Consider the following 23,364-nt stretch of genomic DNA (forward strand, 5'->3'; position numbering starts at 1 on the left):
GCAACATGGCTTCATCTGCTTGTGGTGCTTTCAGCTGCTCGAAGGGTTTGTCTGCTGTTCAGGGCTTTTTATGTCTCTCATACCTGCTGTAGCTGGTCTGGGTTGTGCCCTGGTCTGGGATGTGACCCAGGTCCCTGGGCAGGAGGGACCAGAGGCTGCAGCACTGTGCCTGGGGGGGGGTCAGACCACCTTCTGAAGCCCAAGACCTGCTCCTCAGCTGTCTCATGCGATTAGGAAAGAAGAGACTTTAGGGTCAGTAAGGCTCAGAGTTTAAGCCAGCTGATGCAACAGCTCTTCCTGCCTTTCAGTTTTTGCAGGACCTTCCTTCCTCCCTCTGCTGCCCTTGGGGGCTGATTGTGTCTTCCTTGTGCGTTGCAGACCAGCATCTCCATAGAGATCAGGTACCAGGCTCTGGACGGGACAGTGGGCATGTGGAACGACAAGGAGTTCCTGGAGACCCCCAGCGTCCACTCAGAGGGAGATGGCACGTACCCCTTAGAGACAGACAGCCTCCTCTCCGGCCACCGGCAGGGCTTGGACATCTCTCCAGGCAAATCCAACCAGCAGTCTGCAGAGAGGAGCTTCAGAAGGTAATGTGACGCTCAGCACTTGGGGATGTGTGATGGCGGCAGGGATGGGGAGGGCTTGGCTTGTCATGGAAGGGCAGCCTTGCCCCAGCACTCCTGTAAGGTGCATCACATCTCCTGGCAAAGACCCATCATCACAGCTCAAGGTGAGGATGGGCTGTAAGTGTCCACCCACCAGTGCCAGCAGGTCCCTGGTGCCCCACCACACCTGCCCAGCACAGAGCTGAGTCTTCCAGCAGATGCTGAGGTTTGTAGAACCCAGCAAATGCTGCAGAGAAAATGTAATTAAGTACAGATTCAGCAAGGTCTGACTGGTGGTGAGGTCTCATTTTGGATGGGAATAGAACTATGTGGGGAGTGTAGAGCCATGTGCAGGGTCTTACATCTCGATGAGGCTCGTGGTTCCCCCAAAACTGAGCTGCAGGTGTGCTGAGGGGTGAGTGCAGGTGGAGGACGGCGTGTTGGCCACAGAATCGTACCAGCATGGATGCTTCTGGAGGGGAAGGTGGTAGTGACAGTGCCTCTGACCCGTGTCCGTGTGCTGGGGGGCAGCATGAGTGTGCACACCCCATGGCAAGGCAGTTGGCACGTCAGAGGCCGGAGGAGAAAGCGGGGAGGCTGTGGCACCTCTCGTGCAGCAGTAACCCTCAGGCAAGCACTCAGCTTCTCAAGGACCTTGTCAAAGCTTCTTCCACAGTGGTCTGTTGGGACCTCAGTAAAATGAAAACCTCATTAAATGAAATCCCACACCAAAGGCAGTGCCTGGGCAGGCGAGCCCTGTCTGGAGTATCTGAGGGACCCGTCACCTGATGGTGGCAGGTGGGGACACCTCCATTTCTTCTAAGGGATGCTGTTACCAGCTTTCTATTCATTTAAGGGTCCTTAGCACCCTCCCTGTGTCTTTCTAAGCTCATGGGACCTGAGACTGGATGAAAACAAGCCCAGGGACTGTCTCATTCCATTCCTAGACACAAAGCTGCTGTAACCAGTTGCAAACCCGGCCTGGTGACTGGGACGGGCGGAGAGGGCTCAGCACTGCGGACACTGCAGTTGGCTGTCTATTAGGACGAAGTAAGTGCAAGCTGGGACCAGTTCTGCCATGATCTGTTGCTTATGGGTGCTCAGGGCTCGGTCCTGGCTGGGAGGAACAGCCCTCCCCCCCCCGTATGCGGCCACCAGGCCAAGGCACGGACGGGCGCTGAGGTCCCCGCGATGCTGGGCCAGATTCAGCCCACACCATCACGGGCCCTTTGAACCCTGTGCTCAAATCCTCATGTAGCTCTTCAGGCAACAGAGTTTTGTGTATAAATATTTCTGCTTCACAGGCTGCCAAGCCAGATTTTGCGGCAGCTTTACATAGTCTCTGTAATTGTGTTGCCCACGGGAGTGATTTTGTCTGTTGATCTCCACTCCAGTAGCTCTTGAACCCATTGGCTTCTTTCAGTTGGAAGAGCGGAGACATCCAAGTCTTGAACTTGCTAGAAGTCTCATGGAAAGGCTTCAACTGGAAGAGGAGAGAGACTTTAGGAGGGGGGGACAGGCAGAGAGTGCGGGCAGGCCTGGCAGAGCTGTGTCCTCGGGTCACCCACCGCTCTCCCGGGATGAGCACAGCCCTTGTCCAGGGCTTGCAAAGTGCTGGTGGATCAAAGGACAGCCCTTGTGTTTCCAAATCCACACAGGAGCCCAGCCTGGACGTGTGAATCCAAACGTGCTCCGGGAATCGGCTGCTTTTATAACAGCATTGACATCTCGGGCGCTGCTGCAGCCGTACATCCCCCCCGCCGGGTTTATGCAATTGTGTGCTTCAGTAGCAGTTGCTTTCTGTCTGGGTTTAGCTCTTTATTGTGGCCATATAAGGGCAAAATCTCTTTTTCCCCACTGTGCAAGATTGAGGGAAGATATCTCCAGTCACTCGGCATCACTTCTAGGCAGTTAATTAACCATGTGAATTGGGCTGAAACCTGTGAATTTTCAAGCAAATTGAAAGTGCAGATTCGTTTCCCAGCTCAGTGGACCGTGATGTTGCTGTACAGGGAAGAGGCTGAAGGATTTAAGAGGGATGGGAGGGCAATGTACCTGGCAAAGCCCGGCTTGCAGAGCGGGTTTCAGTCTGTCTGTCAGCCCTGTGTGTTGGGAAGCGAGCGTCCTGCCCGCGCCCCGCGGGCAGTGTGGTGGGGATGTGACTCCACTCTCACCAGAGAGGGGGTTAATGCTGCGTGGCTGCTGCGTCGCCTGCAGCAGGGCGTTGGATGAACTGAGGCTCTGAACTAGGTCTCCAGGGTCTGTAAGTTAAGCCTAAGATGACCAGCTCAGCTGGAGGGTGAGGACAGCCACATTTAGCCTGGCAGATCCCACCTGGGGGCAGCTTTTAAGAGGAGGTGTGTGGTTTGCTGAGCACCCCTGCCCAGGTGCACAGGGCTGTGTCCTGGCTGAAGGCTGCTGAGCAGTGCTGGCTGTGCTGAGCAGAAGGACTTTTTGGGGTTGGTTTGTACGTGGTTGGTGAAAAATCCTTCCTGTTTGAGAGCAGAAATAAATGCAATGGTTTACAGACAGGCAGCAGGATGTATGCAGGCTAAATACTGCTGTGGCATCTGCAAAAGGTGCTGTGGCATCTGCAAATGGTGATGTGGCGTCTGAAAATGGTGCTGTGGCGTCTGAAAATGATGCTGTGGATCTGAAAATGGTGCTGTGGATCTGCAAATGGTGCTGTGGATCTGCAAATGGTGCTGTGGCATCTGAAAATGGTGCTGTGGATCTGAAAATGGTGCTGTGGATCTGAAGATGGTGCTGTGGATCTGCAAATGGTGCTGTGGCATCTGCAAATGGTGCTGTGGATCTGAAAATGGTGCGGTGACATCTGAAAATGGTGCTGTAGATCTGAAAATGATGCTGTGGCAAAGACCTTTGTCCTGCATTTCCCCCACAGGTCTCTGAGCAGCTGGGACAGCGGTTCCTGGTGGTCCCAGTTCGGTGAAAGTCCCTTGATATTTGGCTTCAGTCCATGATGGTTTAGAAAAACTAAATCCCTTTCTACACAGGGCTTACACCGGGCAAGCCCCGAGCGGGGCCCATCAGCCCCGGCGTAGCCAAGACAATCGTTGTAGCCCCTTCTTGTCGCTTCACACCCTGGCTCCCAGGCTGTGCACTCGGCTGATACACGGCTCTGAAAGGGCGAGAGGGAGGAGCGTCCCTGAGCAGACACGCCAAAAAAACCAAGGTGTGCTGGTCCCACTGTCCCCCGCAAGTTCGCACGGGGACAACAGCACTAAAACCGGTTTCAGCTGCTGGTTTTGTCCCCGGGAGCTTCCCCACGTCCTCTGGTTCGGAGCCTTGTCCCACAGCAGGTCGCTGGAGCGCAGGGGGGTGTCAAGGCTTGGCAGTGTCTCGCTGCCCTGCGCTCCCCTCTGCCAGTGCCACGGGCCGTGGTCATTAACGTCACCCCCGCTGGAGGGAAGGGGCTGATGTTTGCTCTGTCCCCACCCTCGCAGGATGGAAGAGGACGAGATGTATTACCACAGCGAAGACGAACTTCTGGGAGAGGGGGACACCCTTAGCCAGGGATCCCTCAACACGAGGTAGGGAGCCAGGCAGCGCCCGCTCGTGCTGGTGGCAGTGGGGTTTGCAGTGCTGTGTTGCTCCTGCCTTGTCCCTAGGGATGTCCCACGAGCATTGTCCCTGGAGTCCCAGTTCTTGGCTGCAGGAGGGCTGGTGGGGAGAAGTGATGGAGCAGCTGGAAAAGCCTCCTTGGAAGGGATGCTCGGGAGAGGTGCTGGAACCCAGGGTGGAGAAGGGGCCTCGGGGTGAGGCTGCAATGGGGGTACTGCCGTCACCTTGGAGCCCCCCTTCCTTCTCCAGGTCCCACCACACGCCTGTCCCCAGCACCAGAGATCAGCCACGTCCAGTGCATGGGGACGGGCTCCTTGTGTTGTGCATGAAGGTCTGATTTCTGTTTGCAGTGGCTTTTCTTGCAGTGCTGTGAGTTGTCCCCCACCGTGTGCCAGGAAGAGTTTGGGGGGGGGGGGAGCTGCAAAAAGAGAAGTTCAGATAAAACCCAGGGACCAACCTAATGCCTTGGAGAGCAGCTCAGCCAAAGGAAGGAGCGTTTTGGGGGGGGTTCTCAACTCGTGTGGGGCCAGTGATGGCAGAAAGCCCGTGAGGGAGGTTGTTCTACACAACGGCTCTTGTGGGGAGCTCATTTCTCAGAGCAGCTCCCCATGCAGCCCGTCACCGAGCGCCTCAAGCTCCATTAGTGTGAAGATATTGACTCTCTGTCACGGGAATTTATGGCCACATCTGTAGTGGTAAACACCTCTGCCAAGTCTCATTAATTAGACAGTGCCAGGCCAAGCATCCACAGTGCCCCTAACCTTAGTTAATTATTAGGACAGTCTCTGAGAAGGTTTTGGCTACCGAGTGCTGGCCCAAACGATCCTCAGGCAGGGCCAGGGGGGTTCAACAGCCATAGGCCGGTCCCAAAGGGCAGATCAGGCTTTGCCCACCCAAACTCTTTCTTTGGAAGGGAAGTGTTAGTGTGGGTGCCATGTGTGCCAGGCGGTTTGGCTGCAAAGGCAGGGAGGGTGCCCTGGAACTTTTAATTTCGTAGCACAGAGCTACGTGGCTGTAGCACACGCACAGCCAGCAGGACACTCCAGAAATGGGTTTGTTCCTGCACGTGCCCCAGGATGGAGATGCATCTAGGATGTCTGGAGATGAAGAAAGAGCTGAATTGTTCTGACAAGGGTGCAGTGCCCGCGGGTACCACTGCTGGGCTGGGGCTGAGGTGGAGAGCCACACGGACCTGGGACCTGGCTAAACCGGGGAAGCCAAGTCCAGCTCTCGCCTTGCCTTCCAGGGTTAGGTCAGGTTTGGGATAAGCTGCTCATCATTTTGGCACAGGACAGACAAAAAACAGATTTCTGCAAGGCAGTGAGCTGTATTGGAGGGACAAGGGAAGAGAATCCCCAGGTCTGACTGTGAGGGAGCTCAGCTCCTGTCCCTGGAGGTGCTGGATGCACATCTGAGGGGTGGCTCAGGCCGAGCTGATCCCCCTTGGGGAAAAAGTTGGACTTGAAATCTTCTTAGCAGCCCCTTTAGCTGGAATTCTGTGTGTCTTCACAGTCTTTGTCCCCCTGGGGTGGCTTTGAATCCGAATGAAGGCGGTGGAAAGATCTCCCTGGATTTCCACGGGCTTTCTGTCAGTGTTGTCTCCATCACAAAGCTGTTTACCTCCTCCCCTGGCTCATTAGGGACATTATTTTGTTATTCATCTGATCCCTTTCCTGAGGGGATGCAGAAGGGGGGAAACAAACAGACCTTGAAATAGGAAAAGCAGCAACAACAACAAGGAATATAGAAATAGTGCTGGGCTTGCCAAAGCACTTCTCAGCCCTTCCCTTGCAGCCTAATCGAGGTGTCAGTGATGCTGGCGAGACACGTGCTGGGCACCTGTGCTGGCAGTGGGGATTATAGCATAGAATCGTCAAATACCAGGTTGGAAGGGACTTCAAGGATCATCTGATCCAACCTTTCTTGGCAAATCAGAGTTATTTGGAGCCGGGCTCAGTCCCCGTGCTGTCAGGAGAAGACACAAGTCTTGGAGGGAAATAACTTATTTGGTTTTGTAACTCCTCCATGCCCGGATCAACAACTTCAGTTCATGGAAGATATTTGTACAAGGTGAATTCTTTTGTTTTCTGGACAAAATCTTGGGTGAGAGAGTGAGACAGGGGATGCACAAATTCGTACAGGGTAAAAAAATGGTCCAAATGCAAGCACAGGTGAGGTTTGGGCTCTGAGACAATAAAAGGCAGAAAAAAACTGTAAATGCAGCCTGAATTTGCTGTTTCAGTCAAAGAGGAGCCCATATGGGCAGGGGTTGGGGAAAAGCCTTCGCTGTGGCTGGATGCTGCAGTGATGGGAGGCTGAGAGAGGTCCCTCTGCTGCCAGCATCCCTCCTCGCTCCCACCGCTCCTCTCTGCCAACACCCCGGCTGGCCGGGCCAAGCCAACGGCCCCGTCAGGGCATGGAGCCACCAGGCTAAAACAGTCGAGCAGTAAATAAATAACCACTCCGAGCTTTTATTTATGTGTTTTTCAATACTGGATCACTTGCGGTTCACAGTGGGACCACACGCTGCCCACCAGAGGAGATGGCTCCAAGCCTTGCACCACCTTTGCTGTTGAGCCGTAGCCTGAAGCTCGCTGAACTTCTGCCTGGACTCAGACGTTGCCTTTTTACGTCGAGGCTCAGGCCTGCGTGCAGGCAGATGCAGGGGGCTGGCCTGGTACTAGCCAGGGTCACCTCCCTGCAGTGGTGGGGAGGTCCTGATGTCCAGGAGTTGCCCAGGCTGCCCAAGGAGGCACCCAGTGCTCTAGGGAAGGCTGGTGGGGATGTTTGGGGTGTCACTGAGCTGTTACACAGCAGTGAGCAAGGGGTGCCAGATTTACCCTCTCTTTGCCAGTCCGTGCTTCGTCATCAAATCCCAGACTGGTTCGGGCTGGAAGGGACCTTAAAGATCATCCAGTGCCACCCCCTGCCCCGGGCAGGGCCACCTTCCACCAGCCCAGGTTGCCCAAAGCCCCGTCCAACCTGGCCTTGAGCCCTTCCAGGGAGGGGGCAGCCACAGCTTCTCTGGGCAGCCTGTGCCAGGGCCTCACCCCCCTCACAGGGGAGAATTTCTGCCTTACACGTAGTCTGATTCTCTTCTATTTTAGTAGAAAACCATCGCCCCTTTTCCTATCGCTACAGGCCCTGCAAAAAAATCTGTCCCCATCTTTCTTATAAGCCCCCTTTAAGCATGGAAAGGCCACAAAAAGGTCTCCCCGGAGCCTTCTGTTCTCCAGGCTGAGCAACCCCAACTCTCTCAGCCTGTCCTCATAGCAGACGTGCTCCATCCTCGTCTCCCTTCTCTCCCTTAGCAAAGCAAGTCCTGGGCCAGCCTGCCCTCAGCAGTAGGAACAAATCCCTAAGGGATGGGCCGTAAAGTCCCAGGAGGATTCCTGGCAAAGCCCTTTTTGCTGTCTTTTCCTCCATGGCAAGGAGAAGTACCCAAGAGCCAGGAGCACCCCCCCAGCTCCCCGTTAGTGATTCAGGCAGAGACACAGCACACCGAGAAGGAAGGCTGCAGTCAGCAGACCTGCAGGAAGCAGTTTGTTGGAGGCTGTTGCCTTGCTGGAAATATTTTTAAAACTCAGCCCTCAGCTCTGCTTCCTTATGGCTTGACTCTTGCCTGCTGATGGATCCCTCGGGAGCCTGGGCTCATCCTCTGGTTGCACGGACAGTGCTTTCATGCAGAGGCAGCATCGTTATTGGAATTTAACCTTGCCAATACCACAAACCCGTTGCTATCAGCATAGTCCCAACTCCACCTCTGGGGATTTTTTTCCACCCCCTACAACGGCTTTTAATTTTTGCCATCCGAATATGCAATGTCTTTTCTAAGCAACCTTCCTGGGCTCCCTCAGGGTTAAATGGAGAGCAGTGGGGCATCTTCACGGGCTGTTTGCCCGCTCCCAGACCCAGGCTGGAGGCAGGGGGAGGATCCCCCATCCACTCTGCTTCTCCGGTGAATGTGGAGGATCCTAGAACGGAGGTTCACTCTCCACCTGAAGCTTAAATGGCTCAAGGTTAGTGAGACAATTCCCATCTCAGAAATGCCTACAGACAGTCCAAGTTAATTAATGGCAAATTAAGGCATTGAAAGAGCCAATTAAGGCATTGCTTTTATTATTCCACTAACTGAAGCTGTAAGGCTGTGTATTTATTAAAGACAGGCCATCATTCCCTTGTTTCTATTACACCTGAACGTTAGATCTGTTATCAAAATTAGCCAGACTCTTAACTAGCCGAGTCCCACTGGGTGCTAATCGTGATCTCTTCGCAACGCTTCTTCAGAGGGGCTCCAGAGAGAGCTGCTGCACTCCCAACACTCCTGACACCAGGGGAGTGGGGGGGGTTCAGAGGGGTCCCTGGGGACCACTGTGTCTGGGGCACCCTCCCCAGGCACAGCATGGCCACCTCCAGTTTGTTCTAATAGCTCTTCTTATTCTGACAGCCTCCTCTCCTCTCTCCTCTCCTCTCCTCTCCTCTCCTCTCCTCTCCTCTCCTCTCCTCTCCTCTCCTCTCCTCTCCTCTCCTCTCCTCTCTCCTCTCTCCTCTCTCCTCTCTCCTCTCTCCTCTCCTCCCAGGATGCCGGGGCAGAGCCACTCACTGGTCAGCCTGGCTGGGTCTTGGCTGTGGGGGGAGAGGTTCCCCCCAGCAGTAGGGGTCCCTGCTTGTGCAAGTCATGGATGAGTGAGGTTGTGAAGTTCAAGAGAGGGAGGTTGCAGCAGTTGAGCAAACCTGTTTAAATGAGGCAGGTTTTCCAGGGATAACGGGGCTAGATGCGTCCACGCAAGTTTGCAGCAGGGAGAAGGAGATGCGGGGAATATTGGGACACTGTCCCATCCCTGGGAGGGATGTCCTGAGATCGATCCCCTGGCACATTGCACCCCTGAAGCTGTTAATGGCATTTTAATGCTGTTTTCACTGAGCTCCCCTGGTGCTGGGAGGATTTTGCACGGGAGGACAGGATGCTCTGAGAAATGTCTGAGGCACAGTGCAAAGCTGAGCCTGGCCTGGGCTGTAGGAAACCTGTGCTGGAGTTTTCCATGAATAAAACAGGGGAAGAAAAAAAGAAAGAAAAGACATTTCATTTTTGAAAAGAATCAAAGGGCACTTTGATGTGAATCCTTTTGAGCCAAAGAAAAGGGCTCATTTTGTTTAAATTTTTTTTGTTCATGTGAACAAAAATGCCCTGGCTCCTTTTGAAGGTCCTTCCTTTTCCATCAGTTACAGATCCCAGGCCCAAGACAAAATTGCACTAAAAGAATAAAAAGACGAGAAAGTTTTGATGTTGCCAGACCTTCACTTCCAAAACAGGTTTCAGTGTGGCTGGGGAGGGCTTCTGCTATCCTGGCCATCCTCATCCTCATCCCCCCCATCCCTTCTCTGCGGCTGTGCCAAGAGCATCACAGACCTGAGCGTGCCCCGGGGTGCCCTTCCTCCAGCCCGAGGAACCCCCTGGCCCATCCTTCCTGAACAGAACAGGGACAGTTTGGGTCAGGGCAGCTGGATCTGGGCTCAGGAGTGGGCAGAGGAGCAGGGAGGGAAAGGTCAAGAGAGGGGGATTAACAAGGCATGGCTTTTTCTGTCCCCTCAGTGTCACAGGAGCAGCCTAAGGGAGCATGGGCCAAGCCAGTCTACAGCTCTGGAGACATCGAATCCCAGACTGGTTTGGGCTGGAAGGGACCTTAAACCCCTCCAGTGCCACCCCCTGCCCCGGGCAGGGCCACCTTCCACCAGCCCAGGTTGCCCAAAGCCCCGTCCAACCTGGCCTTGAGCCCTTCCAGGGAGGGGGCAGCCACAGCTTCTCTGGGCAGCCTGTGCCAGGGCCTCACCCCCTCACAGGGAACAATTTCTGCCTTAGTTCTCATCTAAATCTTCCCTCTTTTAATTTAAATCCATCAGCCCTTCTCCTGTTCCTGCAGGCCCTGATAAAATGTCTGTCCACAGGCACAGGGACCTGGTTTAACTCCCAACTTTCAAATAACCTCTGCTATGATCTCGGGCATCTTCCTTCCTTGCTCTGCCTTTCTTCCCACCCGCTCCCAGCTTTGAGAGCTGGTGCCCTCCTCTTCCTCCTGGTCAGTCTGCTGGGACTCGGAGGCAGACACCTCCGAGATAGTTCAGCGCAGAGATCACGGAGGTTCCGCAGGTCTGCTGGCAGAGGTACAGCCCTCTGCACCCCAGCAGAGCCACCACAGCCCGGGACAGCCCTGCCCCTTGCCCACGGAGCAGAGCAGTGCCCCAGCCTCCAAATCTCCATCAAGGCTTTTGGGCGTTGTGCTCCAGGACCTCACCTCAGGCTGCCAGTACCAGAGGAACCAGATCCACCCGCACGCCGCGTTCGGTCCAGCCCCCGCAGAGCCACTGGGGTGTCTCTGCACCAGGTTCCCACCACGCAGGTGTCTGGGCTTTGGTGCTACCAGCAGATCAAAGCCCCACCAAAGCTGAAACCCAGCAGTAAGGCTCTGCTGACCGGTTCTGCCTGCTTGCCTTTTCCCACGTGGGCTGCCTCTGTGTTTTGCCAGGCAAGCTGGTGGCTGGTTGGAGAGAAGACAGGGAGAAGGCAGCTGGCACAAGGGAGGAGGAGGAAAGACATTAGCACCCCAGCTGAAAAAGTCCCCAGCAAGATGGTCTCACACATCAAAGAGTGCTAAAGTGACATGGTTTGGGGAGAAACAGCCTTAACTGCAGTAACATCATGCTGGGCTCTGGCTCCTGCCCCCCAGAAGAAATCTGGTCCCTGCAAATGGAGCTCAGCACATGGGAGCACCTGAGAAAGCAGGGGTTGTGCTGGGAACACAAGGACTTGGGACAAAAAGACGACTTTTTTTTTTTCTTCTTATACCTGTTAGGGCATCCCCCTTGACCAGTGCTGGATCCTGGGTGATCCCTTGCTCTGACACAAGGCATCCTCATCTTCTCTCCCTCCTTTGCAGGGTGTCTCTATGTGTGTTTGACCCTCACGTTCCTGCAGTCCCGCAGACAGACATCTCTGCTTGATGTTAAGAGGGCGACTTTTGTCATTAATGTAAACTGGACCCCTGTGCTTTGCTTGAAGTGGCCACCTGAGAGCAATTCCATGGCTTTCCCCAGATCATGACATGCAGGAGCTCAACCTCATTTCCCAGCACCTCCAGGGTCTGCTCTGGGCTGGGAGCAGAAATGCCTTGGACCAGTGATGCTAAAACCATCCGAGCTTTGTTCTCTGGCCCTTAGAGCGGTGCTGTATCCCCCTGAGGCTGCTGCACGGCTCTGCAGGATGGGGCCTGAGTTTGCAAGCTGTGATAATCGTTTGTGTTATATTGGCCTCGGGTTTCTGCTGGGGAGGGAGCTGGTGTGCTTTGGGATAGCTGAAGCCTAGCTTGATGCAATCAGCCAGGATGGGGTGATGGCAGGATTTTCCAAGGGCAAAGCAGCTGATAAATCGTCTTCCCCCCTTCCAGGCAGCCCAGCACAGGGTACAGCACCGACCCAACACAGATTTTTCCAGCCTAAGCAGCTTTTCTCTTTGACCAAATTCTCCCCAAGCAGAAGGGAGGAGGGGACGCAGGAGGTCAGGGTGGAGGGGGCCAGTTCAAATAGCCACAGAAAACCAGTCTGGGTCATGCATGGACCCTGCAGGAGCAGCCAGGAGTGTCGTGCGTGGCAGAGGGAGGCTCAGCCCGGTGTCAGGTGTTGTGGGTTTTCAGACCTGCATGGAGTGGTTTGCTGTGCTGGTGTGTCCTGAAGTTTTTCCTGTACTGAAGCTAATCAAGCTGTTTGTGAAAACGCGGATACGCTGGAAGATCCCTCTATCTTCATATCACACTATTCTTCCCCTCTCTCTCTGTAAATGCCCCAGCCTTGGAGATGATGCAGAAGAAGATCAGCACGCTAGGTAAATACCCAGATCAGCCCCAAAATCCTGCTCCTGCGGTGCTAAGGCTCCAGAAACCGCCTCCTTAAATCCAGGCTTAAATGTCAAAACTTGGAGAGCCAGATCTGTTAAGTCCAGACTTAAGTGTTTGCCTGGGGCTCACAGGCTAGGAGCCCCCTCACCCTCCGCAGCATCTGTTTGATGCAGCAAGCCAGGCCACGGGCGGGGGCATCTTCCCATCGGCAGGTGGTTAGCACGGTCCCTGGCATGGCCTTGGCGCAGCCGGTGCTGGGATGGTTTGTGACAGCACAGGGACTGGGATAGACCAGGGACCACCCCCCCCACCAGGTAGCCTGGATGCAGTTTGGGGAGGGAAGGGACCTTCCCTGTGGGACACAAGTCGTGTCATGGCCAGAGAATGAGCCCTGATCCCTTTATTTACCGCTACAGATGTGCCCTTGGATTCCCTCTGTGCCCAGTAAGGGGAGATGGGCCCTTCCAAAGGCGGCTCAGGGAGAGCAGGGACTGCCCAAACTTGGATGGGGTAGAGCTGTGCACGTCACGGCTCCTGGCGACCTTGAAACTGAGATCCCGAGAAGCATCACCTGATACCTGTTGGCCTTGAAATATTCATGGGTGGGACAGAGCTCTGCGGCCGAAAGCAATCTGGTCATGGTGAATTATTGATGGTGCCTTTTCTTGTGCGTACCTGGCGGATCCAAGACACGTCTGACTGGGTTCAACCCTCCGCCTGCTGCTAATTATCCCCGTGGGTCATTTGCTCCAAAGCTGGGGTCATTGCCAAGCACTGGAGTTGAACTTGGCAATGAAGATACCCATGACAGGAGTCCGGGAGGGGCAAGACTCTGCTTCTGGCAGGCCTCGCCACCTCGCTAGTCGGCCTGTGGTGCAATTGCTGGGAGCTATTGCTGCTCATGATGGCTTTCCAGAGCTGCTGTGGCTATAGAGAGGTAGAAATTAGTGCTGTGAGGTGCATCCCAGCACCATCCTGCATCGCCCTCGGAAGCTCAGCAAGGTTCTTGCTATGATCCCAATCTTCCTTGGTTGCCCCTATGGTCAAAAGAAAGAGGAATCTCCCAAGGGATGTTTATGCACTTAGGATGTCCATGTTTGGGCACCTCAATCCCAGAGAGATCTGGAGGGGCTGGAGCGAGGGCAGAGGAGGGCAACGAGGCTGGGGAAGGGCTGGAGAATCAATCCTGTGAGGAGGCAGGGCAGGAGCTGGGAGTGTTCAGTGTGAGGAGGAGGAGGCTGAGGGGAGCCCTCATCCCTCTCTGCAGCTCCTGACAGGACATTGCAGAGAGGCTGGGGCTGGGCTCTGCTCCCAGGGGATCAGGGACAGGACAAGAGGGAACGGCTGGAAACTGCCCCAGGGGAGGCTCAGGCTGGGCAGGAGGAGAAAATGTTTCCCAGCAAGAGTGGTCCGAGAGTGGCACAGGCTGCCCAGGGAGGGGGCAGTCCCCATCCCTGGGGGGGTTTCAGGGTGTTGGGATGAGCTGTGGGGGATGTGGGGTAGGGGAGAACTTTGTAGAATCGGGCTGAGGGTTGGACTTGCTGATCCCGAGGGGCTTTTCCAGCCTGAATGATTCCGGGATTCTGTAACCTCCGTGTCCAAGGAGGGTCTGAAATTGCTAACTCAAGTGTGGCGTTTGGGCAGACATCTTAGGGATGTCACACATCAGACCAGCACCTCCATCAGCATAACCAGGAAATTTTGGGATCCTTTTTGTCCTGAGCAAAAAAAAAGTGACATCATCTCCCAAAGACTATCAGTCCATGTCGAGTTCCCGCCATCCTTTGTGTAACCCCTCCAATGTACTGTTGAATTTCTTGAAAAAATACATCCTGAGGGCCCTGAAAAGCAGGTAAAGGGAAAGGCATTCAGGCAGTGGGCTGGGTGCTGCTGTGAGTCCCAGGGCAGAGCCTCCAGCAGCTTGAGATATTTCCTGGGAAATAGCACCTTTGATCTAGACTGGCCTTCAAACTGTTCCCGTGTAGGAGATCTTCCAGCTCTAGCAGGAGCAATGGACGACGCTGGCGGTGCCAGGGTGGTGCCAGCTCTTGTGCCCTGTGCCAGAAGGTGCAGATCCTGCCACCCGCTGGGTTTTTCCTGGGGTGGGTGTGAGCACCTTGGCTGGGTGCACACAGATATCACCCATCAGCTCTCTTGGAGCACCCTGTGGCAGGGACACCCCACCACCCCTCCTTGGAAGGGATGTCCCTGCACTCACCACGTCAACGTTTCTCTTGCTGCGGGTGGGCTGCTTCAAAAAGCCTGACACTGCTTGTTTTTGTGGTTTGTTTTTTTTTTTTTATTCTCTCTTTGGTGCTTCACTCAGGATTAAGTTTAACGATGGATACAAGTCAGTAGCAAGGTACTAAAATGTCATCACTGGTGGGGTCTTGGCTTTTGAGGGGGGCGGGGGGGTGGTGGTGCTCTCGTCCCTGCCCATCCCAGTCACCCCACATCCCACAAATATGTCCAGGCATAAATACACCCAGGGTTTGGGATACAGGCCAGTCTGGTTTAAGCTCCAAATCTTCCTTAATTCAAATGAATACCCACATTTAAGCCAGGAGAGCAGGAGAGGTGGTCCAGACCTGGGTGAAGCCAGTGCTTCATGCATCAGCATCCCAGAACTCAGCAAGTGCAGGAGAGCAGACGTGAATGTTCTGAAGCTGGAGCTGAAGCCTGCAGGGGAGGAATTGCTGAACGGCAGCACAGGAGCCCGGTGCTCCAGGAGCTTTCTGTGGGCCCTGGTCACACTTGCAAACCTCCTCCATGTCACACTGCAAAGGAGAGGCAGGTCCTGTGGTCTCTGTACAGCTGTATCCCACATAATATGGTGACGATCACCCTCGCCTGTAGGGCTAGTGGGCTCCCAAAGGCACCAGTCAGTAAGAACACATCTGTGTAAGAAAATTTATCTGGCATGGATGAGTCCAGGAGAATGGTCCCAGCTCCAACCCATCCCAGTAAGTCTGTTCTTCATTGCTGCTGCTCAGTCTTTGGGGGGAGGTGAAGAAGAGGCAGAAGAAACCTGCAGAAGAGTGCTGTCCTGCCACTGGCAAGCAGGACCTGGATGGTTCCAAGGAGCTGTGGGACCATGTCTCCTCTACCTCGCCGTGCAGTGCCATCGAGGTTCAGTGCAGTGCCCTGAAGGAGGCAGCCCAGGAGGGTCCTTCCAGGGGGTGCCATAGCCCCTTCCCCTCTCCTGGCTGGCTCCCCTGGGCTGTGGGAGGGGACGTTGGGGTGGGTGGATGCGTTTCTTCCTCACATTCATCCTCCTGGTTGTGTCTCTTCCAAACAGCGAAGACCCTGAAGATCTCAGGTACTTGGGCACGGGATCTGTGCTTCCCTCAGGCCCTTTGGGCGTGGTGTGTGCATGGATGTGACACGTGTGTTGGTGTACCAGTCCCTGCATGGCGTCTGGAGCCAGGGAAAGGTCCTGACTTCTTCCTGCCCTCTTCTTAATGGACCCACCCAGCCCCTCCTCCCCAGGGAGCAGGGCTTCTTTGTATTCAGGCTGTTCTCCCCAGTGCCCAGCAAGGATATATTTCCTTCCACTCAGGGACCTTCCAAAGGAGCTTCAAGGATAATATTTGCCTGTCTGCCCATCCATCCATCCATCCATCCATCCATATGCTGTTAGCACCATCCATCAATCTGTCCATCAGTCCATCTCGGTACAATCCTATACAGCTCCCATCTCATTGCATTTCTTTCCATCCATCACTGCATTCCTGTCCATCCATCTGTTCATCCATCCCTCCATCATCCATCCCTCCATCCATCCGTCCATCCTACTGTGATACTGCCTTTCCATACATCCGTGCTAACACCAGCCAGCCCAGTGCCGCACGATTTATCCATCCATGCTCTTTTTCTGCCGCTTGTTCTATCTTGTTCACCCCACTCTCTCTCCACCCTCCTCCTTCCAGCACCACCAGCACTGTCACTGCCTCTGTCCCAGTTCCCTGGCTGCCAGTGGGTTTGGAAGTCCTATTGCAGTGAGGTTTCCCTCTGGCATGCTTGCAGACTGGGTTTGGTTGGTTGCTTGGTGCATGTTGGGGGGTTTGAGGGGAGAAGGCGGGCAAGGATCTTTGTCACTGCCGCAGGATGAATCACGTCTGAACGAATCGCTCTTTGTGATTGCAGAGCTAAGGCAAAGGGGAAAGAGAAAAGACATCTCGTGTTACCGTTCAGGTACCCTGACTCCTGCCGTCCCTGCCTGTGCCCAGGCTCACTCCCCACTCCTGCCTCGAGCCCTTGGCAGCAGCGTTACTGCTGGAGCGGCTGCAGGGCAGGACCACAGCTTCACCTGTGCTAGTGAGGGTGCTTAAGGCCAAGTTCCTTGAAGGCATAAAATGAGAATTCTCTGGTGGTGCCACTTTCCTGTGCCCTTTTCAGGCACCCAAAGCCCAGGCGGGAGCTGGTTGCAGGCAGAGAGACACCTTTTGCAGTGAGGGCTGTGGAGGGGATAAAGGAGGGGAGGCAGAAAGAGGAACGTGGTGAAGGACCTCTGGAGCTCTGACGGAGTGGCAGGGAAGGGTCTCGCGCCAGCGAGTCCCTCAGGGAGTGACGACGTGGGTCCTTACACCAGGCGAAGGGTTCGTGTGTTCAGACACCGCGGGGTGAGATGGAACGAGCCGTGGCTCCGCAGGGAGCTGGCACCACGTCCGCAGCCCGCAGGAGGAAGAGGGGAGTGATTTAAATCCTCTGCCCGCACGGGGCAGGGGCACTAGGGCAGCTTTTACATTGCAGATGAAGCAGCTGAGCTGCTGGCATTGGTGTTTGCTTGTTCCCATGACAAGCTCAGCTGGCAAGGGACTAATTTCTGCTGGTTCGCTCCCAGAGCGAGTGTCGGTGCAGGGAGAGAGCAGGGTGGCTTCTTCCCAAAGCAGCTTCTGTTTTCCAACCCGGGCTCCAAGCTGACCCTGGCCCATGCTGAGCTGAACAGGAGGCCCCTGCTCCTCCCAGACTCCCACCCAGTGCTGAGTCCTGCCCCCATCTTGTGCTGGAGCTGGTCCTCCAGACTTCACCTCTCTAGAAACCCACCCAGCAACACATCAAACATTTTTTTTTTTTTTTTTTCTGGGTGGTTTCCAGCAGCTCAGTGCACAGGGAGCTGGAGCTTCATGCTCTGAAGCCACCCTCCTGCCCCACATCCCCAGCACAGACATAGCCGTGGGGTGAAATGGAGGAACAAGCTGTAATTAAAAAACATCCCTCCTAATTACTTTCCACAGCTGGTTAATTGCTTTCTCCTCCCCACTTTGCTGATGCACAATGAGGGAGATTAGCCAGGGAAGGAAGTGACTGGGGAGGAAAACAGGGAGGCAGGATGCAAACAGAGAAATGCGGGAGCCAGGGGAGGAGGAAAGCAGGTTTGAAGAGCCAGAAAGCAGCGACAGAGCAGGGGGCTGCAAAGCGAAGCAGGAGGTGAGGGGCCGGTGTTTCCTGCGTGGTGGCAGGGCAGGGGGTCGCAGTGTCGGCCTGGGCAGGGACGAGCACCCCCAGCTGCGGCTCATCTCTGTCAGCTGAGCCCTCTCTGGAGGGAGGGTATGAATACACCTTTGTGGGATGATAATGAAGACCACTCCTCTCTACCAAAAAAAAAATTTAAAAAAAAGCATTATTTCTGCCCTAGCAGCACCCTTATCTGTGCCCAGCCCCACTTGCAGTGTGTGTACACTGCTGTGCCCACTTCAGCAGCCCCATGCACCCATCCAGCGAGTGCCCATCACCTCCAGCTCCTCGTGCAGGGAGCAGCGGTTCCCCTCAGCCCCTGTGGCCTAGCAGGGGGTTACCCAGAGGTGTTAGCCACCTAAATCACAGATGTGGGCAGGACCGGGGGTCAGCTCTGCTGAGGAAGGTTACCTGTGACCACAGCCTGGGGATGGGGCACTCAGAGCACCCGTGAGGAGCAGGGAAGCTGCAAAGGGAAAAGCAGTGTCTGATTTTATGGTCTAATTTGAAGCACTTGGAGTGCACTGAAGCTTGTTTGCCTTTTGTTCCCTTGACGCATGGCCACTGGCTCCAGCAAAGGCAAAGAGAAGACCAAGGAGTACAAGTAGGTTTGCTCTCCTTGCTCCTTCTCCTCCTTCTCGCTTCCAGCTTTCCTAGCTCATGTTGTAGCTGCTGCGGTACGTGGTGTGCTCTCCTTTTCTCTAAAGCTGAGACTCTCAGCCCTGGAGGAGCTTGGGTCTCTTGGATGGGTGTCCTGAGGCTTTCGAGCCTGCAGGGAATATTTATCTACTGCAAAAGGTGTGAGCAGTCTCTGACAGCGCTGGCAGGGAGCTGTGAGGTCTTGAGACAATCCTGGCTCCCGGCGAGTTTGGGTGGGCCCTGGCTAGGGGGAGAGTTTCCCAGCTTGGGCATGGCCAGCCTGGCCAGGGCTTGGGGTGGGACAGGGTCTGGGCACAGGTCATCAGCTCAGAGCTGGGCAAATGGGACGTAGCACCAGCTTTACAGCTCCTGTGCCCACAGGTCAGGCTGCCACATCAGCCACTTTGATGAGTTTTTTCAGCTCCTGCCTTCCTTTTATCCCCAGCTGCTTGCACTGGTACCAGACCAGGCTGTGTCGGAGCGCTCTCCCCGCAGGAGCATCCTCCAGCCCTCTGGCTTAGCAGATCTGGTGAAATTTAAGCTTGAGTCTTGTGTGAGTGCAGGTTTAATCTGTTGTCCAGGGTAGGATGCCTGCAGCCACTTCCTAATCCACGAGGTCTCTCCTGGCACATGTTTTTTGCACCGCAGCTTAAGGACCAGTTTATGGCAGTGTCTTACTGATGGACCCTCCTAATTAATGGTGTAGAGCCAGGAGGCAGAGAAGGGGTGGGGAAAGGAGAAAAATGTCTTCCAGCAGTCAGCAGGGAGAGGACAGGCTCAAGGAAAGCTGGGAAGAGACCTCCCTGAGCCGAGCAGCCTGGGCCTTGCTGTCTCCCCTCCCAGCTGGGCTGTGTGGGGAAGGGGGAGAGGCACACTGGGCTGAGGGTGGGGGTCTCAAGGGCGGTGGGTGCAGTGTGATGCTGTGGGGCTGGTAGTGGGGTCTGTCCTGAGTCCAGCTGGGAGAACTGGAAGCCTTGTTAGCACAGGGGTGAGGGAGGCAGCACCCACCTGATGGGCGTAATTCCTGCAGAGAAATGAGCCACGGAAACCCTGTTCCCAGCTCCCCAGTAAAAAGCAATGATTAAAATGTCCTTTTTAGCCATGAATAATTAATCAGTAACCTGCAACTGTATCTTTATCTAGAAGGTGGCCAGCAGAGAGACTGCTTCCACCTCCCTGCCCATGCCTCAAAATCTCCTTGTCCCTCCCTGCTCCTCCCCACCACCTGGAGAACCACGCGGGAGAAACCCTACAGGACAAAGCCAAGTGCTCCTGGGAGCAGCAAACTAAATGGAGGATGAAGATAATTCATCACTCAATCCCGTTTTAGGCAGCAGAAAATCTGAGGGGGGAGTGCTGTGGGAGCTGGGTGGATGCTCTGGTGTCTGATACTGGTCTGAGCTTGCTTGGAGGCTTGTCCCTACTTGGGAGCAGAGTTGAGGTGTTCAATCCTACAACCCCAAGCTTGCAGGAACCCAGTCTTGACCCCACTGCCAAACTGGGTTGCAGTGGGCCGGCAGCTTGTGCTGTTTTGGAGAGGAGCAGGCAGGTGGGGAGCAGCGTCCTGGTCTAATGGAAGGCGTCCCTGCCCATGCAGGGGGTTAGAACCACGTGAGCTTTAAGGTCCTTTCCAACCCAATCCATTCTGTGATTCCGTGATCCCCTCTGGCATCTCAGTTCTTTAGGAAACCAGGCTAAACCCAGGCTTTGGCACAGGGGGGGGCTCTTGGTGCCACCACGCAGCCTGTGTGGGCATCTCAGGTTCACGGCTCCTCATGTAATATTGATGTGGGGACGGTGTCAGCTCTCCGCCAGCGCCACTCTCCCCCCCACACCATCGGGTGCCCGGCAGGAGCAGCGGAGGGGTCGGCACAACCTTTGTTTAATGCTGCAAAGACCCTGCTGTTCCTGGAGAGGAGGCTTTGCCCGGGGTCCCGAGCCCTGCTCTGTCCCGGTGTGGGGCACCGGGATGGCTGCTCCACCCTAGAGGTGCCACTGGCTGCTCTCCTGTCTCGGCTGAGCTCTTCCAGCATCTCCTCCTGAGGGAAGGCAAGTCCTGGACGGCCGGTGGGTGAAGGTAGCACCCCCAAGGGATGGGGAGCGGGGGTGTGGGGTGTGTCAGTGCTCCCCTGGCTTGGAAAAAGGGACAGATGGGGCTTGGGAAGGGGCTTGGGGACAGAGGTGAGCTGCTGGGCATCTGCCTGCAAAGCATCTGGGATGGCTCCTTCCTCATCCTTGATTGCTTCTTCCCTTCTCCTCAGCACCTACCAAGTATACTGCCAAAATCCACCAAAACCCACTTTTTTTTTTTCTTGGTAACCTCCAAACTCCATGTTTCCTAGATATTTGCCTCCCTGGGGCTCCAGTCCCCTTCCATAGCACCAGTAAGGGCACTGGTGAAGGAAGGACGCAGTACCAGGTGTAGCTGGGGCTGTGAACAGCAACATGTCGCTGGGGTGTGGGCACAGGACAGCACCTGAGGTTTTATGCTGCCGGGGGACCTTGTGCTCTCTGAAGCAGCTGGAGCTGAGGCTCGTCTTGTGGATGTGCTCTTTCCCATTTCTGGGGCCTCCTCTGCAGTAAAACTGCCTTTGGGGACATGCGAGAGGCTCCTGCAGCTGATGTCCCCATCACATTTACTGAGGCCCAGCTGGCAGCGAGGGGTCATCGCTTCAGGAGGGGACGGGGGTGACCCTGGGTCCCACATTTCTCTCTCTGGAAGGAGCTGGGTTGAGCTGGTGCTGCTGGGACGGGTCTCAGAGCATGCTGCTTGGTCCAGGTGCTTAAGCCCAGTCTTGTTCCACATGGCCCCAAACCAGCTTCATCATACTGGTGGGGGCATCAGATGCTGGGCTAACCAGGACCCAACGCATCGTCAGTGCCCACGCAAGGACCTTGTCATTCTGGGTCCTGATAGAGGACCAGCATCACCAGTGTCTTCCCTGCAGAGTCCTACTGGCTCCATCACCAGTTGCTCTTCTGCTTTGTTTTTACTTCCTAAGGAACCTCAGAAATTCCCGGGACAGATACAAGTGATTTTATCACTAACCGTCTGCAAGCAAATGGCCTACGTGCAATGGGGCTGGTGGGATTTAATTTTTTTTTTTCTCCATTTTCAAGAAATTAATTGGAAAGAGGCGAATGTAGGGCCCTGGAGGTGTGTCTTATGGAGGTGCTGTGTGTCTGCTGGATTTCCCGCAGCTGCTGGAAGGAAACTCAGTAGTGGAGAAAGGTCTCGGAGCAGAGTTTCACAGCCTGAGCTGTTATTACAGCATTTTCTCATTAAAAAATGAGTTTGCAAGTAGCTTAGAAGTGTTACTTCCCCTGTAGCACCCCGAGGCAGATGTTCCCTGGCAGGGTTACAGATATGGAAACCTCGCCCTCATCTTTCCTCCTTCTATTCATTGAGAAACTGCCCTTTCGCCAAGGATCCCGTGAGTTAATCACAGCTAGCAGAGACTGCCCTGAGGCCTAAGCGTCGCTCTAGTCCCAGTTAAACCTCAGCTATAAATAGTTCCTGTATCTTATGCTGGCCTTCTGCCCCGACTGAATTCCCCCTCCCTTGGTGAATACATTATCCTCCTATTCTCTTTAATTTTCTTCTCATTTTCTCTGGCTCTGACAGCAGCCTGCAGACTTCCAGGTGTTATTTAAGACAACAAATGCACCAGGCTGGTGGCAATGCCAGGACTTCTTTGAGCTGGAAAAAAAAAAAAAAAAGAGGGGGGGGGGTGTGCAACTTCATCTTTTGGCCCCAGCCAGATGTGATCAGAGCTGAGACTGGGGGATCCCAGGGTTTTGGTGCAGCACGTCCCAATCCTGCTGCATCCAGTGCTGGTGCTGAGCCCTGGGAGCCAGCTCGGAGGGGAGGTCTAGGCTGGAGGTGAGGTTCCCCCTTGCTTCCAAGGTGGTCCAAGAAAAATGTCCATCAGACCTGCAAGGTTTCTGCAAAGAGCCACACTGTCAGGTAAGGGTCTGCTGGGGAGCGGCTGGGGGCACTGGGGGGGTTCAGTCTGGAGCAGAGGAGGCTGAGGGGAGACCTCCTGGCCCTCTGCAACTCCCTGCCAGGAGGGGGCAGAGAGGGGGGATGAGTCTCTGGAGCCAAGGCCCCAGCGCCAGGCCCCGAGGGAATGGCCTCAAGCTGCCCAGGGCAGGGTCAGGCTGGCTCTGAGGAAGGATTTCTGTGCAGAAGGGGCTGTTGGGCGTTGGAATGGGCTGCCCAGGGCAGGGGGGAGTCCCCGGGATCCCTGGAGGGGTTGAAGAGTCGGGCTGAGCCAGCGCTGAGGGATCTGGGGGAGTTGGGAACGGTCAGGGGGAGGCTCATGGTTGGGCTGGAGGAGCTGCAAGGGATTTTCCAACCCAGATGGTTCTGGAGTTCTGTGAAGGGGAATTTTCCAATTAAAAAATTTCCCCTTCAGCTTTACCGCCTCCTGCTTTCGGAACAGTCACAGGCCCTCAAGTCTTTCTCCAGCTCTTTGCTCTTTAATGTTAGCACAGGGTTACCGCACGGTCAGACTTGTTCTTCTTGCTCGCTTCTACAGCTACTGTGGAAGTGTTTTCCTCCTGAGGTTTTCAGCTGAGCCTTCAGGCTAAAAATCCACATTACATCCAGACTCCGTAACTTTCACCAGGGTCATTCAGAACCTCCAACCTCTTTGTAGCAGCAGCATGGACTTACCCCCAAATAACAGGGGACAATCTCTTGAAAATACCTGCAAGGCTCTTACTGTCTTCCACAATCTCTGTCTGTTTGTTAGATCTGCCTTTCAGAGCAATTCAGACCAGCACAGAAATCCCATTTATCAAATGCTGTGTTTTTCTATATTTGCTGTACACCTACGTAACAAACACCAAGTAACGTGGGAGTCCAGGCTGGCAGCACACTTGTGGTTGCATGGGCTGATTTCTGAGCTGGAGTAACAGTCCCCACACCACAGAAACATTTGCAGCTACAATTATACTTCTTAAACTTGCCTTGAAATGATGCATATTTTCAGAAAGCAACGGGCAAACCATTATTTTGTCAGCCAATCCAGCCCCAACTGCCCTGAGTGAATTTGGCCCCAGCCTAGATTGCAGGCGGGCAGTTAAGCCTGACCTGGGACTGGTGTTTACCAGGCTGGAAAGGAAAAAAATCATGTCACTGCAGTGGGCTGCTGGAAAACCTCAGGATCTGCACAGGTTTG

General features: G+C 54.8%; 1 protein-coding gene across 6 annotated transcripts in view; it reads left to right on the forward strand.

Moving 5' to 3' along the window:
- OTOF (otoferlin) overlaps positions 1-23,364 on the forward strand; it is a 108,799-nt gene that overhangs the window by 41,707 nt on the left and 43,728 nt on the right. For 4 of the 6 annotated variants that reach the window (XM_074895396.1, XM_074895397.1, XM_074895399.1 and 1 more), the window contains exons 5-11: positions 379-590; positions 4,076-4,162; positions 12,034-12,069; positions 14,409-14,444; positions 15,381-15,401; positions 16,229-16,276; positions 18,114-18,143. In XM_074895396.1, coding sequence (XP_074751497.1) covers positions 379-590; positions 4,076-4,162; positions 12,034-12,069; positions 14,409-14,444; positions 15,381-15,401; positions 16,229-16,276; positions 18,114-18,143 — 470 coding nt within the window. The remainder of the gene's footprint in view (positions 1-378; positions 591-4,075; positions 4,163-12,033; positions 12,070-14,408; positions 14,445-15,380; positions 15,402-16,228; positions 16,277-18,113; positions 18,144-23,364) is intronic. The other 2 variants (XM_074895401.1, XM_074895402.1) reach the window with 1 other exon arrangement.

Source organism: Athene noctua, chromosome 1 (assembly GCF_965140245.1).
Source record: "Athene noctua chromosome 1, bAthNoc1.hap1.1, whole genome shotgun sequence".
Taxonomy (NCBI): domain Eukaryota; kingdom Metazoa; phylum Chordata; class Aves; order Strigiformes; family Strigidae; genus Athene; species Athene noctua.